At 54.0% G+C, this 16723-nt stretch overlaps 1 protein-coding gene across 6 annotated transcripts in view; it reads left to right on the top strand.

Moving 5' to 3' along the window:
• Positions 1–16723, top strand: part of MFN2 (mitofusin 2) — a 34953-nt gene that overhangs the window by 14026 nt on the left and 4204 nt on the right. For all 6 annotated transcript variants that reach the window (XM_003822063.5, XM_008975582.5, XM_008975583.5 and 3 more), the window contains 13 exons: positions 3479–3641; positions 4619–4743; positions 6091–6199; positions 6309–6416; positions 8723–8876; positions 9091–9158; positions 9304–9425; positions 11330–11456; positions 11847–11951; positions 12163–12265; positions 13049–13269; positions 13876–14031; positions 14391–14587. In XM_003822063.5, coding sequence (XP_003822111.1) covers positions 3479–3641; positions 4619–4743; positions 6091–6199; positions 6309–6416; positions 8723–8876; positions 9091–9158; positions 9304–9425; positions 11330–11456; positions 11847–11951; positions 12163–12265; positions 13049–13269; positions 13876–14031; positions 14391–14587 — 1758 coding nt within the window. The remainder of the gene's footprint in view (positions 1–3478; positions 3642–4618; positions 4744–6090; positions 6200–6308; positions 6417–8722; positions 8877–9090; positions 9159–9303; positions 9426–11329; positions 11457–11846; positions 11952–12162; positions 12266–13048; positions 13270–13875; positions 14032–14390; positions 14588–16723) is intronic.

Here is a 16723-nt window from a genome sequence, read left to right as displayed (position 1 = left end):
CCATCTGTACTAAAATACAAAAAAAATTAGCTGGGTGTGGTGGCGGGCGCCTGTAGTCCCAGCTACTTGGGAGGCTGAGGCAGGAGAATGGCATGAACCCGGGAGGTGGAGGTTGCAGTGAGCCAAGATCACGCCACTGCACTCCAGCCTAGGTGAGAGAGTGAGACTCCGTCTCAAAAAAAAAAAAAATCTAATACAAGAAAAAAGGCATCTAGACAGATTGTATGCTAGGCACATAGTGGTAGCCTGGGGAATAGGCACTGTGCCTAGAGTCTTGACCCTGATGAACTGTAACCTCAGATGTGGTCCTCTACTCCTCTGAACTATCATTTCTTCATCCTCACCTGGGAGGTATGACCCCCTACTTGGGTGAGCTAGTGGGCTTCCTGTCTCACTGGGTGCAGGTAAGGTCATTGTAGTTCTGCTCTAGTGATATGGCTGGGAAACTTCAACTCAGAATGAGAAACACTGTGTTTAGCACAGGTTGAAAGCTCTGAGACTCAGAGCAGATGAGTCTGCTGAGCAGAGCTATTCTCAAGAAGCAGAAATGGCGGGGTGCAGTGGTTCACACCTGTAATCTCAGCACTGGGAGGCTGAGGCAGGAGAATTGCTTGAGCCCAGGAGTTTGAGACCAGCCTGAGCAACATGGCAAGACCCCATCTCTACCAAAAATTTAAAAATTAGCTGGGCGTGGTGGCAGCTATAGTCTATATATAGGTGGTACCTATAGTCTAAGCTACTTGGGAGGCTGAGGTGGGAGGATCATTGAGCCCTGATGGTCGAGGCTGCAGTGAGCTGTATTCATGCCACACGCCACTGCACTCCAGCTTGGGCGAGAAAGCAAGATCCCATATCAAAAAAAACAAACAACAACAACAACAAAAAACCCCACCAGAATACATGAAAGGGGTGTGATAGGTAAGAATGAGAAAGTAGGCTGGGCATGGTGGCTCATGCCGGTAATCCCAGCACTTTGGGAGGTTGAAGCAGGCAGATCACCTGCGGTCAGGAGTTCGCGACCAGCCTGGCCAACATGGTGAAACCCTGTCTCTACTCAAAATACAAAAATTAGCCGGGCATGGTGGCACACGCCTGTAGTCCCAGCTACTTGGGAGGCTGAGGCAGGAGAATTGCTTGAACTCAGGAGGCGGAGGTTGCGATGAGCTGAGATCGTGCCACTGTACTCCAGCCTGGGCGACAGAGTGAGACTCCATCTCAAATAACAATAAAAAAAAAAAAGAATGAGCCCGTCCGGGAGGCGAGGGGTGCCTCTGCCCGGCCGCCCCTACTGGGAAGTGAGGAGCCCCTCTGCCCGGCCAGCCGCCTCGTCCGGGAGGGAGGTGGGGGGGTCAGCCCCCCGCCCGGCCAGCCGCCCCGTCCGGGAGGGAGGTGGGGGGGTCAGCCCCCCACCCGGCCAGCCGCCCCGTCTGGGAGGGAGGTGGGGGGATCAGCCCCCCGCCTGGCCAGCCGCCCCGTCTGGGAGGGAGGTGGGGGGATCAGCCCCCTGCCCGGCCAGCCGCCCTGTCCAGGAGGTGGGGGGGCGCCTCTGCCCAGCCGCCCCTACTGGGAAGTGAGGAGCCCCTCTGCCCGGCCAGCCGCTCTGTCTGGGAGGGAGGTGGGGGGTTCAGCCCCCCGCCCGGCCAGCCGCCCCGTCCGGGAGGGAGGTGGGGGGGTCAGCCCCCCGCCCGGCCAGCCGCCCCGTCCGGGAGGGAGGTGGGGGGGTCAGCCCCCCGCCCGGCCAGCCGCCCCGTCCGGGAGGGAGGTGGGGGGGTCAGCCCCCCGCCCGGCCAGCCGCCCCGTCCGGGAGGGAGGTGGGGGGGTCAGCCCCCCGCCCGGCCAGCCGCCCCGTCCGGGAGGGAGGTGGGGGGGGTCAGCCCCCCGCCCGGCCAGCCGCCCCGTCCGGGAGGGAGGTGGGGGGGTCAGCCCCCCGCCCGGCCAGCCGCCCCGTCCGGGAGGGAGGTGGGGGGGGTCAGCCCCCCGCCCGGCCAGCCGCCCCGTCCGGGAGGGAGGTGGGGGGGTCAGCCCCCCGCCCGGCCAGCCGCCCCGTCCGGGAGGGAGGTGGGGGGGTCAGCCCCCCGCCCGGCCAGCCGCCCCGTCCGGGAGGGAGGTGGGGGGGTCAGCCCCCCGCCCGGCCAGTCGCCCCGTCCGGGAGGGAGGTGGGGGGATCAGCCCCCCGCCCGGCCAGCCGCCCTGTCCGGGAGGTGAGGGGCGCCTCTGCCCGGCCGCCCCTACCGGGAAGTGAGAAGCCCCTCTGCCCGGCCAGCCGCCCCGTCCGGGAGGGAGGTGGGGGGTCAGCCCCCCGCCGGGCCAGCCGCCCCGTCGGGGAAGTGAGGGGCGCCTCTGCCCGGCCGCCCCTACTGGGAAGTGAGGAGCCCCTCTGCCCGGCCAGCCGCCCTGTCCGGGAGGGAGGTGGGGGGTCAGCCCCCCGCCCGGCCAGCCGCCCCGTCCGGGAGGGAGGTGGGGGGGGGTCAGCCCCCCGCCCGGCCAGCCGCCCCGTCCGGGAGGTGAGGGGCGCTTCTGCCCGGCCGCCCCTACTGGGAAGTGAGGAGCTCCTCTGCCCGGCCACCACCCCATCTGGGAGGTGTACTCAACAGCTCATTGAGAACGGGCCATAAAGACAATGGCGGTTTTGTGGAATAGAAAGGGGGGAAAGGTGGGGAAAAGATTGAGAAATCGGATGGTTGCTGTGTCTGTGTAGAAAGAGGTAGACATGGGAGACTTTTCATTTTGTTCTGTACTAAGAAAAATTCTTCTGCCTTGGGATCCTGTTGATCTGTGACCTTACCCCGAACCCTGTGCTCTCTGAAACATGTGCTGTATCCACTCAGGGTTGAATGGAAAAAAAAAAAAAAAAAAAAGAACTTGATTCTCTAGGAGGAAGAAGATTAAGCTCTGTGTTGAGGCAATACTTAGTAAATCATATGTTTTTCTGTAAACTTCAAAAAAAAAAAAAAAAAAAAAAAAAAAAAAAAAAAAAAGAATGAGAAAGTAACCTTCCCTTTAGCCTGGCAGTTGTCAGCTGGGACTGACAAGGTGGAGCTTCATGTGTAAGGAGGAGCGTGATGGGAGAAAAGCAGCGAAACATGCCCTGTGTAGGAAACACTGGGGTCATTTAGACTGAGGAAGACACTCTGGGGGTTAGTCGGTGTTTCAGGTAGGCCTGAATTAAACTTTGGAGACAGACAGTCAGTCTATGAGTGTTGCTGAGGGTGGCTGTGCGATTCAAAGGGCAGACAGCGCGCAGTGAGCCTCTTGTAGATTGATCTGAAATGATGAACCAGGGGCATGTCAGATGTTTGGGCTTGGGGGTGTTTATTCATTTTAATAAACAGCGCCTACTCTTTGTCTCTCAGCACTGTCTGGGCACTGGCAACATTGCAGTGAATAGGGCTTTGGCCTTCCAGGCTGGTATCTGCATTGTGAAAGTAATTCAGGTCAGATACTGGTGGCTTTGCTGACAGCTGTTACTTCCTTCTAGGACGAGCAATGGGAAGAGCACTGTGATCAATGCCATGCTCTGGGACAAAGTTCTGCCCTCTGGGATTGGCCACACCACCAATTGCTTCCTGCGGGTAGAGGGCACAGATGGCCATGAGGCCTTTCTCCTTACCGAGGGCTCAGAGGAAAAGAGGAGCGCCAAGGTGAGGGTGCCAGGCTGGCTGTCAGCCCTGTGCCTGCTGGTGGAGCAAGTCTTCCGTTGTGACACGGCTGACCTCACCTCTAAGGAGGGGGCAGCACCACCCTGTGGAGGTGAATGGGAGACCCTATTTTAGATGAACTTTTTGAAGGATGTAAGAGCTTCTGGGGGCTGGCGGAGGCGGTTTTCAGAAACGTGGATCACCAAGAATGAGGACCCTGCTGTTCCTCATACAGCTCTGAGTGGCCACTGACCTCTCTTCACTAATTAAGGAAGACAGTATGTGCTGTGTTCTTCCTTGGGATATTGCCAGAGAGGAATTCCTGCATTTGCTGTGTGTCTCTGACCTATCAGTCAGGGACCGACACTCTGAGTTTTCTGAGAGGCAGCTGCATTCTTTTTGGGGGCCAGATGCTCAATTTGCTTCATAAAGAATCAGTTGGCCGGGCACGGTGGCTCACGCCTGTAATCCCAGCACTTTGGGAGGCCAAGGTGGATGGATCATTTGAGGTCATGAGTTCAAGACCAGCCTGGCCAACATGGTGAAACCCCATCTCTACTAAAAATACAAAAATTAGCTGGGCTTGGTGGTAGGCGCCTGTAATCCCAGCTAGTCGCGAGGCTGAGGCAGGAGGACTGCTTGAACCCAGGAGGTGGAGGTTGTGGTGAGCCGAGATCACACCACTGTACTCCAAACCTGGGTGACAGAGCGAGACTCCGTCTCAAAAAAAAAAAAAAAAAAGAATCAATCAGTGCAGAACAGATGACTTTAGGGTGATATCCGGGAAAGAAGCTCAAAAGAGCAGTGAAGAAAGTGGGTTCTGATTGACAACTCCCAGCTGTTAACTTTTTATATGTGGAAGAAGAAAGGGTAACAGATGGGCAGCATTCCCAGCCACTGTGCTGGGATGCAGCGGCACAGGAAATCTCCTGGCCTGGTGGTTCCTCCTCAGCCTCTTTCTTTCCTTCCTCTGCCATCAGACTGTGAACCAGCTGGCCCATGCCCTCCACCAGGACAAGCAGCTCCATGCCGGCAGCCTAGTGAGTGTGATGTGGCCCAACTCTAAGTGCCCACTTCTGAAGGATGACCTCGTTTTGATGGACAGGTAAGAGGGAGGTGCCCTCCTAGGAGGTCCAAACTGGAAGGCACCAGATTTCCATTTCTGGATAATCTAGGCCAGGGTCCCTGGGCCCCATCCTTGCTCCGCTTAAGTATTACTACCTTTCAGATGGGCTCAACCAAATCCTCTGGCCTCTTGGCTTTCCTCTGGAGTCTGGTTACTATACCTATTTATCAGTACCCTGCAGATGTCCCAGGGATGGTCTGTAAAAGATAGGAGGGATGCTCAGAAGTTGGCGGGGGAGGTTCTCAATCTCAGCCCAGTGCCAGCATGTGTACTGGGGGTGGGGAGTTGTGGCGGAGTCAGAGGTGTATTTTATTTCCCTTGAAGAAACACTTTGCCTTGGCTTGGTGGACTGGTTATAACTATAGCAACATGTACAGTATTGTAGCGTTTATCTGGACTCACATCAAGTCACAACTTCACCTTAATTGTATATCATCTTTTTTTTTTTTTTTTTTTTTTTTTTGAGACAGAGTCTTGCTCTGTCACCCAGGCTGGAGTGCAGTGGTGCAGTCTCGGCTCACTGCAACCTCCGCCTCCCGGGTTCAAGCGATTCTCCTGCCTCAGCCTCTAGAGTAGCTGGGATTACAGGTGCCCGCCACCATGCCTGGCTAAATTTTGTATTTTTAGTAGAGACGGAGTTTCACCATGTTAGCCAGGCTGGTCTCGAACTGCTGACTTCATGATCCGCCCACCTTAGCCTCCCAAAGTGCTGGGATTACGGGCATGAGCCACTGTGCCCCGCCTGGTATATCATCTTTAAAGTAGAATTACAAGTAATTCTGTTTTTATAAAAGCAATAGATATATGTGTTTAAAAACACTCATTTCTGCCAGGCACGGTGGCTCATGCCTGTAATCCTAGCATTTTGGGAAGCTGAGGCGGGCAGATCACGAGGTCAAGAGATCGAGACCAGCCTGACCAACATGGTGAAACCCTGTCTCTACTAAAAATACAAAAAAATTAGCTGGGCATGGTGGCGCGTGCCTGTAGTGCCAGCTACTCGGGAGGCTGAGGCAGGAGGATCGCTTGAACCTGGGAGGCGGAGGTTGCAGTGAGCCGAGATCGTGCCATTGCACTCCAGCCCGGGCGACAGAGCAAGACTCTATATCCAAAAACAAAACAAAACAAAACACTCATTTCCAGGCAATCTGGAAGGATAGGAAATGGGAAGTAAAATCCGTTAATGAGGGCCAGGCCTGATTTCTCTCCCGTCCCTGGCTTTCTCCTCCATGACCTGCCTGCCTCACAAGTCCCAGGTCTGTTCTCAGCAGGAAGAATAGGGCTCCTGCTCTGCCTGATGATTTGGTTTGCCCCTGTCACCTTTAGCCCTGGTATTGATGTCACCACAGAACTGGACAGCTGGATTGACAAGTTTTGTCTGGATGCTGATGTGTTTGTGCTGGTGGCCAACTCAGAGTCCACCCTGATGCAGACGGTAACTCCTCCTCTGCCTTCTCCCAAGCTCCCAGCACCCACTGGGCAGGCAGCTGATGGGGCCTTGGCTGTCAAGCTCCTGCTCCACCGAGGTCTTACCCTTTATCTAGGAAAAGCACTTCTTCCACAAGGTGAGTGAGCGTCTCTCCCGGCCAAACATCTTCATCCTGAACAACCGCTGGGATGCATCTGCCTCAGAGCCTGAGTACATGGAGGAGGTTCGTGCTTCTGTTTGGCAGTTTGGGGAATGCAACCCCGAGGGAGCACTGCCTGCCACTGGGGCCACTTCATGCACCCCTGGATCTAGTGACTTCCCTGAATTAATTTTATTGCCAAAGAATTCTCCAAATACTCTTCTGTGGTATCTTCTGGTGGTCTTTCCCCTCTCCCATCCACTTTGCTGGATGCACCCCCTCTTCAAGCCGCTCTCCCCTAGGCCTAAAAAGGATCCCTGCTGCATTAGTGCATCTTCAGTGCCGGTGCTCAGTTTGGTTTCTGAGGAATTAATACGGAACAGGCTCAGCTCTAGGGAGGCCTCTGGGAAAGAGGCTGGAAAGAGGAATGGAGAATAACTGGTTCTTACTGGTGACTTACAACTCTTAGCTATTTACTTATTTATTTAGAGACTGGGTTATGAGGCTGGCTAATTTTTGTATTTTTGGTAGAGATGGGGTTTTGTCATGTTGCCCACGCTGGTTTTGAACTCCTGGGCTCAAGTGATCCACCTGCCTCAGCCTCCCAAAGTGCTGGGATTACAGGCATGAGCCACCACGCCTGGCCTCACAACTCTTTAAATATGTGAAATGAAAGACAAAAGGGTAACAAACGGCATGGTGGTGCACACCTATAGGCTGAGAGAGGATCCCTTGAGAGTAGGAATTTGAAACCACCCTGGGCGACGTAGCAAAACGCCATCTCCAAAAAAATAAAGGGTAGGCCAGGCGCGGTGGCTCACGCCTGTAATCCCAGCACTTTGGGAGGCCGATGTGGGCGGATCACGAGGTCAGGAGATCGAGACCATCCTGGCTAACACGGTGAAACCCCGTGTCTACTAAAAATACAAAAAATTAGCCGGGTGTGATATTGGCAGGCGCCTGCAGTCCCAGCTACTCGGGAGGCTAAGGCAGGAGAACGGCGTGAACCCGGGAGGTGGAGCTCTCAGTGAGCTGAGATTGTGCCACTGTACTCCAGCCTGGGCGAGAGAGCGAGATTCTGTCTCACAAAAAAATAATTAAACAAATAAAGGGTAATAAGATTGATAATATGGCAATATGGGATGATAAAACATGCAGTTGCAGTCAGTAGGCCAGAGTCCAAATTATTTATTTTTTTTGAGATGGAGTTTTGCTCTTGTCACCCAGGCTGGAGTGCAGTGGCACAATCTCAGCTCACTGCAACCTCCGCCTCCAGGGTTCAAGCAATTCTCCTGCCTCAGCCTCCCGAGTAGCTGGGATTACAGGCACCCGCCACCACACCTGGCTAATTTTTGTATTTTTAATAGAGATGGGGTTTCACCATGTTGGCCAGGCTGGTCTTGAACTCCTGACCTTAGGTGATCCGCCCGCCTCGGCCTCCCAAAGTGCCGGGATTACGGGCGTGAGCCACTGTGCCCGCTTGTGACTGATACTAGGCAGTATGACTTTGTTAGCTTCCTTGACCCTTCTGGTAATCCAATTTCCTCGCCAGTGTGATGGTGTGATAAATAGACTTGTTGAGAGGATGAAATCTGTCAAAAACACCTGACATGTGGTAGGTGTCTACAAGAAGCTATTGTCACATTTTATCGGTAGAACCCCAGGATGTCAGAGCCAGGAGGGATGTTCTAGTGATGCCCACTCCTTTTATAAACAATGCCCCAGGAGGACACAGCTTGTCAGAGTATAGGTCCCAGATTTAGGTTTCTTGACCTCAGGGTTCCTTTCCTGCCAGGGCACCAAAGTGAGGCACTATATAGGCTTAACAAGAGGCAGTCTAGGGCACGTTTAAGCATTTCTGCTTGTATATGCATAAAATATCTTTGGCACGCTCACTGCCAAGTAACCCCCACACGTTGGTCTGGGAAACTTGGTGGTGAGAGAGCGGAATAGTGGGAGACATTACACTGTGTGTGTGTTTGTGCCTTTGGCTGTTGAGCCATGTGAATATATTGCCTATTTTTTTTCCCTCACTCTGTCGCCCAGGCTGGAGTGCAGTGGTGCTATCTTGGCTCACTGCAACCTCCGCCTCCAGGTTCAAGCGGTTCTCCTGCCTCAGCCTCCTGAGTAGCTGGGATTACAGGCGCCTGCCACCATGCCTGGCTAATTTTTTTGTATTTTTAGTAGAGACAGGGTTTCACCATGGTGGCCAGGCTGGTCTTGAACTCCCGACCTCAAGTGATCCACCTGCCTTGGCTTCCCAAAGTGCTGGGATTACAGGCGTCAGCCACCATGCCCAGCCTCTTATGACCTATTCTTTTAATAAAAGAGGCAGGTGGGGGCTGTGGGGCCACCTACACTCACTCTGGACACATTTGTTTGGGCTCCAGGTGCGGCGGCAGCACATGGAGCGTTGTACCAGCTTCCTGGTGGATGAGCTGGGCGTGGTGGATCGATCCCAGGCCGGGGACCGCATCTTCTTTGTGTCTGCTAAGGAGGTGCTCAACGCCAGGATTCAGAAAGCCCAGGGCATGCCTGAAGGAGGTAATGATGAGAACAGATGTCCTCCTTTTCTCTGATGTTTGAGACATTTTGTCTCGTGCTGAGGAGTCTGTCAGTAGAAAATCCTTCTGAGAAGGGGATGCTGAGAAGAGCAGAGAGGCTCTTGCTCTTTAGCCAGTGGCTTGGTTTCTGGGGATTTCATTGTTTTCCTCTGCTGCCAAGTTGTTTCTGGACTAATGCAGTACAATCCTCCTAGGGGGCGCTCTCGCAGAAGGCTTTCAAGTGAGGATGTTTGAGTTTCAGAATTTTGAGAGGAGATTTGAGGTGAGTCCTCTGATTCTGGTATCTGGCGATTCTGTGCCTCCCCAGCTCCCATTGGCTGTGTCCCTGGCAGTGAAAACCAGAGTCTGGCCCTTGGTTGTAGGCCCCTGGTGGCCCCCACCTCCCTCTGTGCCTCTGTGTGTTCCAGGAGTGCATCTCCCAGTCTGCAGTGAAGACCAAGTTTGAGCAGCACACGGTCCGGGCCAAGCAGATTGCAGAGGCGGTTCGACTCATCATGGACTCCCTGCACGTGGCAGCTCGGGAGCAGCAGTAAGAGTCCAAGACTGCAGATAGGTGGAGAGGGCTGCCGAGACGAGGGTGCTCCACCCCTGCCTTGGGCAGTTAGGACACGCCTTGATGGCAGGGCTGAGTCTCTGGGCTCCCATCCAGAGCCCTTTCCCTGGCCACCAGACCGTGTTAGAACCACATAGACAGCCTGGTGAGGAGGGCGGCTGGGTGCTTCATCACCCCACCTGGTCTGTGCAGCACGATTCCCTGTGTTGGAGGTCTTGGCCCATGCCCTGCTGAGCTCTGCAGCCATTCTCAGAGCCTGAACACATTTTTCAAAACAACATTCCAGCCAGGAGCAGTGACTCACACCTGTGATCTCAACACTTTGGGAGACCAAGGCAGGAGGACTGCTTGAGGCCAGGAGTCCAGCCCAGATAATATAGTGAGATCCCATCTCTACAAGAATTTTAAAAATCAGCTGGGTGTGGTGGCACACACCTGTAGTTCCAGCTACTTGGGAGGCTGAGGCAGGAGGATCGCTGGAGCCCAGGAGTTCAGGGTTCCAGTGAGCTGTGATCGCACCACTGCACTCCAGCCTGGGCAACAGAGTGAGACCCTGTCACTAAAGAATAATATGAAAACACCTTGCTTCTATCACACAGAATTGACTTTCTCAATTGTTTATGTTAAGTTAAAATTTTAAAAAGTTCAGTTCCCTTTTGATTCTTTTGCACTTGTCCCAGTGTCACTCTGCCCAGAGGCACCATAATCATGAATTTACATTGTTCTATCACCCAAACAGTACTTTTTACATAAATGCTGAGGAATATGTCAGGTTTTTACATGCTTCACATGTACAGATGTGGCATGACACTGTCTGTCACTGTACCTGGCTTTGCTTTCTCAACATCATTTTTCCCTCTATCCTTGTTAGTATGTGTAGTTTGTTTATGAATAGGAACTGCTGTGGTATATTCCATTGTGAATATGCCTCATTTTCCTATGGATGGAATTTTAGATTTTTTTTTTTGCTATTGGAAACCCTACTGCAGTGGACATTTGTTCATGTGTCCCCTTGTGCACCTTTTTAAGAGTCTTCCTGGGGTGAGTTCCTAGGGGTGTGGCGATTCTGTTTTAGGGTACACGCGTTTCCAGTTTTAGTCAGTTTTCTTGATTGCTCTTCAGAACAGCCATACCCATTCATTGCATGACCAGTACTGTCTATAGGCTTTCCATTTCCTCAGCCCTCACCAGAACTTCACACCTGGTCATTTTTGCCAGGCCTTGGTAGAAAATAGTGCCTTTAAAAATTTCATTTACAAAAAAAAAAAAATTTCATTTGCAACTGGGCATGGTGGCTCACGCCTGTAATCCCAACACTTTGGGAGGCCAAGGCGGGTGGATCACCTGAGGTCAGGAGTTCAAGACCAGCCTGACCAACATGGAGAAACCCTGTCTCTGCTAAAAATACAAAATTAGCTGGGTGTGGTGGCGCATGCCTGTAATCCCAGCTACTTGGGAGGCTGAAGCAGGAGAATCGCTTGAACCCAGGAAGTGGAGGTTGCAGTGAGTGGAGATCGTGCCATTGCACTCCAGCCTGGGCAACTCCATCTCAAAAAAAAAAAAAAAAAATCATTTCTGTGATTACTAGTGAGGTTGAGCTTTTTTCTCTATATTAATTGGCAGAATTTGTTTAAACCCCCTTAAAGCGCCCTCCCTGTTTTGTGCCCACCACCTGACCCACATGGAAGACTGAAGAGTGCATGGTTGGCTGCAGGGTCCTCTTCTTACCTGGGAAGGGGAAGGCCATGCCCCTGGGTGCGTGTGTGCAGCCCTGCCAGGCAAGATAGCGGGCAGGGCGGCGTGGGCTTTCTGGCATCCCCTCTTGCTCCTCTGCTTAGTCAGACAGGAACATGGATTTCTCACCAGTACTTTGCTTTCAGGGTTTACTGCGAGGAAATGCGTGAAGAGCGGCAAGACCGACTGAAATTTATTGACAAACAGCTGGAGCTCTTGGCTCAAGACTATAAGCTGCGAATTAAGCAGATTACGGAGGAAGTGGAGAGGCAGGTGAGAAATGAGGAGGAGGCATTCTGGGAAGATTTGGACTCCGAGTAGAGTCCAGAAGAAAGCAGACCTCCTCCTCTTAGGGACTTCTCAGCCTTTCAGAAGAAAGTTGTGGCCCTGTTTCAAGAATACAGAGCTGCCGTTTGGGTTCCATTGTCGGGTTGTGTGATGCTGGGCATGTTCCCCTTCCTCTGGACCTCCACAGATCATGTGGGCGTTTGATCAGCCAGTTTCCCAGACCCTCTCACTTCAGAGGCTTTAATTCCATAGAGGAGCTGAGGAGGCTGCTGGTTTGAGAGGAAGGATGTGCCGTCTGCTAGGATCTCTCCTGGTGCTGCAGGAGTGAACTTTGGTCTTCCTTGATACTTAACAGTGTGCTTCCTTTTGCTGTAGGTGTCGACTGCAATGGCCGAGGAGATCAGGCGCCTCTCTGTACTGGTGGACGATTACCAGATGGACTTCCACCCTTCTCCAGTAGTCCTCAAGGTTTATAAGAATGTGAGTCATGGAGCAACAGGTCCTCTTGGCAGGAGGCCCCCAAAAGTGATTCAACCCCTGTTGGTCTGGGTCAGGGCCCCCCAGCAGTGACAGTAGAAGCCACAGAGACAAGGCCCAGGCTTCCGTCAGCCTTCTGGGGTCACCTGGTGGATGTGGCCTGAAGGGAATTTTGATGGACATGCTTCTCTTAACTTCCCTCTTCTGGTGGCAGGAGCTGCACCGCCACATAGAGGAAGGACTGGGCCGAAACATGTCTGACCGCTGCTCCACGGCCATCACCAACTCCCTGCAGACCATGCAGCAGGACATGATAGGTTAGTGCCCATGGGGAACTGGGGAGCTGTGGCCCTGGGCTGCCCAAAGATCAGATGCGGAGGCCAAGCTAAAGAAATCAGGACTTTCCTTATCTGTCACTTTTCATGATGATTCAACTCGATACCTTCAGGTTCTGGGTACATGTTCTGAACTCATTCTTGTTTGCTTTTTGAGACAGAGTCGCACTCCGTAACCCAGGCTGGAGTGCAGTGGCATGATCTTGGCTCACTGCAACCTCTGCCACCTAGGTTCAAGTGATTCTTCTGCTCCAGCGTCCCGAGTAGCTGTGACTACAGGCGTGACCACCACACCTGGCTAATTTTTTTGTATTTTTAGTAGAGATGGTGTTTTGCCACGTTGGCCAGGCTGGTCTCGAACTCCTGACCTCAAGTGATCTATCTGCCTTGGCCTCCCAAAGTGCTAGGATTACAGGCATGAGCCACCGGGCCTGGCCTTGTGAACTCATTCTGTACACAGGGTTGGGGAGCCCATCTTGTGCTACTACATGGGTCTACCCTAGGCTGAGAATTGGGCCTGCTCCTTTAAGTCCACGTGAGGCATAAGTGTTAGCCGTATGGCATCTGAGTCCACACTTGCCTGGGAGAGCTGGCCTCAAGTGAGGCATGCTCAGTCTCATGGGCCAACTTGACTGGGGTGTGGTTCCCAGGCAAAGCTGTTCAGCATCCCTGGCAGTAGCTGGTAGAGCCCTGTCTCCAAGGCTTGGTGCCGCTGTGGTGCAGGGCTGAGCTGATAAGCTTTTCCTCCATTTCTCTTCCTGACAGATGGCTTGAAACCCCTCCTTCCTGTGTCTGTGCGGAGTCAGATAGACATGCTGGTCCCGCGCCAGTGCTTCTCCCTCAACTATGACCTGAACTGTGACAAGCTGTGTGCTGACTTCCAGGAAGACATTGAGTTCCATTTCTCTCTCGGATGGACCATGCTGGTGAATAGGTTCCTGGGCCCCAAGAACAGCCGTCGGGCCTTGATGGGCTACAATGACCAGGCAAGCAAAGTTCCTCACCTCAAGGGCATTGTGGGGGGTCAGTCTGTACCCCGCCTCCAGACACGGGAACCATTCTAAAACGGGGGTTCCCTAAGGTCAGCAGCTGTGGTGGTGTGCCCCACCACCCAGTATACCACAGACAGAATTTTTGCTACTGATTGACCTGGATTTGTTCTAAGCAGTGATACTTGTGAAATGACAGATGCTAGTATTTTTCTCTAATACACATTAAAGTAAGTATGTAACTATTAAAAATAGACGACTTTAAAAATAACCACCTACATACAACTATTTTAAAGTTCAGATTTTAAAAACATTCATCTCTAAACCACTTGAGTTGTCACATGTACTGCCCTCTGTACACATCCCACACTCGGGGAAGCTGCCAGGCGGGTCAGGATGGCTCCTGCTCACATTTTGCACGTCCTGTGGTGCTCACCTGAGGGTCTCCTCTGCTACATCCGAAGCTAGTTGTCCCCTTTTTGCCTTTTGGAAATTGAAGAGCCACTCTGTGTCCCTGTTCCCCAGACTAGGGCAACACTGAGGGTTCACGTGAATGAGAGACTCAATACGTCCCCCTCACCCCTCTCATGTTTCTCTCCTCAGGTCCAGCGTCCTATCCCTCTGACGCCAGCCAACCCCAGCATGCCCCCACTGCCACAGGGCTCGCTCACCCAGGAGGAGTTCATGGTTTCCATGGTTACCGGCCTGGCCTCCCTGACATCCAGGACCTCCATGGGCATTCTTGTTGTTGGAGGAGTGGTCAGTGACCAGTTCTGCTCGGGAAGGTGGGGGCGGAGGGCAGGTGGGCGGGGCCTGAGGGCTAGGTTCCTGCGGTGGCCCCTGCATTGGGCCACACTCCACAGTCCACTGCATACTTTCTCCTCTGTGATTGCATGGGGAGCGCTTACTCCCTCACCAAGTTACCCTCACTTCCTGCTGGAGATGGTCCCAGACCTTCTGGCCTCAGTGGGATCAAAGGAGACATTGAAAGAGGAACTCAGAGTAGAAATATGAAGGCTCCTTGGCTGGGGCCCTTCAGATGGCCCTGGTAGTGATGGGCCCCAGAGGAGGGTGGGCCACAGAGAGGCTGCACTCCAGGCTGACCATGTGCTCTGCAGGTGTGGAAGGCAGTGGGCTGGCGGCTCATTGCCCTCTCCTTTGGGCTCTACGGCCTCCTCTACGTCTATGAGCGTCTGACCTGGACCACCAAGGCCAAGGAGAGGGCCTTCAAGCGCCAGTTTGTGGAGCATGCCAGCGAGAAGCTGCAGCTTGTCATCAGCTACACTGGCTCCAACTGCAGCCACCAAGTCCAGCAGTGAGTGGCCCTATCGGACCCCAGCAGGGGACTTCCTTTAGGCAGGGTCAGCCCCATCTCTCTTCCAACCTGGCCTGGAAGCCACTGGGTCCTGAGCATCGTAGACCCTGGGCCTTCAGGTGTGCAGGGCCAGCTTTGAGGCCAGTGATGGGGAGAGGGGTCTCCCAGGGACACTTTGCGTCTTGGGCTGGGACGGGGTAGGGCCTCTGGGCCCCTTGGTGAGGAAGAAATGGGAAGGCAAGAGATATTCCTAGTAGGAGTTTTAGAGGTTGCCTTGAAGAGCTTGGGCTGTGGATGTAGTTTTGAAGTTTTTGAACCCAGCCTGCTCTTCGTGCACATCTTAGGTCAGGTGGGAATCTATTGCCTAATCTGGGGTGGTGGGGATGAATATCCTCGCTTCCTTTTTTTTATTGTGTGTGGCAGACCCTTTGCTCTAGACATTTTGCACCTAATTATTTCTCTGACTCTTGGAGGTAGATGTTGTCTTATAGCCATCTCCTTTTTCTTTTTTTTTTTATTGATCATTCTTGGGTGTTTCTTGCAGAGGGGGATTTGGCAGGGTCATAGGACAATAGTGGAGGGAAGGTCAGCAGATAAACAAATGAACAAAGGTCTCTGGTTTTCCTAGGCAGAGGATCCTGGGGCCTTCCACAGTGTTTGTGTCCTTGGGTACTTGAGATTAGGGAGTGGTGATGACTCTTTAACGAGCATGCTGCCTTCAAGCATCTGTTTAACAAAGCACACCTTGCACCGCCCTTAATCCATTTAACCCTGAGTGGACACAGCACATGTTTCAGAGAGCACAGGGTTGGGGGTAAGGTCATAGATCAACAGCATCCCAAGGTAGAAGAATTTTTCTTAGTACAGAACAAAATGGAGTCTCCTATGTCTACTTCTTTCTACACAGACACAGCAACAATCTGATTTCTCTATCTTTTCCCCACATTTCCCCCTTTTCTATTCGACAAAACCGCCATCGTCATCATGGCCCGTTCTCAATGAGCTGTTGGGTACACCTCCCAGACGGGGTGGCGGCTGGGCAGAGGGGCTCCTCACTTCCCAGAAGGGGCGGCCGGGCGGAGGCGCCCCCACCTCCCTCCCTGACGGGGCGGCTGGCCAGGCGGGGGCTGACCCCCCCACCTCCCTCCCGGACGGGGCGGCTGGCCGGGCGGGGGCTGACCCCCCACCTCCCTCCCAGACGGGGTGGCTGGCCGGGCGGGGGCTGCCCCCCCACCTGCCGGATGGGGCGGCTGCTGGGCGGAGACGCTCACTTCCCAGACGGGGGCGGCTGCCTGGCGGAGGGGCTCCTCACTTCTCAGACGGGGCGGCTGCCGGGTGGAGGGGCTCCTCACTTCTCAGACGGGGCGGCCGGGCAGAGACGCTCCTCACCTCCCAGACGGGGTCGCAGCTGGGCAGAGGCGCTCCTCACATCCCAGACGGGGCGGCGGGGCAGAGGCGCTCCCCACATCTCAGACGATGGGCGGCTGGGCAGAGACACTTCTCACTTCCTAGATGGGATGGCAGCCGGGAAGAGGCGCTCCTCACTTCCCAGAGTGGGCAGCCGGGCAGAGGGGCTCCTCACATCCCAGACGATGGGCGGCCAGGCAGAGACGCTTCTCACTTCCCAGACGGGGTGGCGGCCGGGCAGAGGCTGCAATCTTGGCACTTTGGGAGGCCAAGGCAGGCGGCTGGGAGGTGGAGGTTGTAGCAATCCGAGATCACGCCACTGCACTCCAGCCTGGGCAACATTGAGCACTGAGTGAACGAGACTCCGTCTGCAATCCCGGCACCTCGGGAGGCCGAGGCTGGCAGATCACTCCCAGTTAGGAGCTGGAGACCAGCCCGGTCAACACAGCGAAACCCCGTCTCCACCAAAAAAATACGAAAACCAGTCAGGCGTGGCGGTGCATGCCTGCAATCGCAGGCACTCGGCAGGCTGAGGCAGGAGAATCAGGCAGGGAGGTTGCAGTGAGCAGAGATGGCGGCAGTACAGTCCAGCTTCGGCTCGGCATCAGAGGGAGACCATGGAAAGAGAGGGAGAGGGAGCGGGAGCGGGAGAGGGAGGAGAGGGAGAGGGCCATCTCCTTTTTCAAAATCAAGAAACTGAGATTTGAAAAATACTGACGTGTCCCCTGC

Source organism: Pan paniscus, chromosome 1 (genome assembly GCF_029289425.2).
Source record: "Pan paniscus chromosome 1, NHGRI_mPanPan1-v2.0_pri, whole genome shotgun sequence".
Lineage (NCBI taxonomy): Eukaryota > Metazoa > Chordata > Mammalia > Primates > Hominidae > Pan > Pan paniscus.
This window is presented reverse-complemented; position numbering and strand designations above follow the sequence as displayed.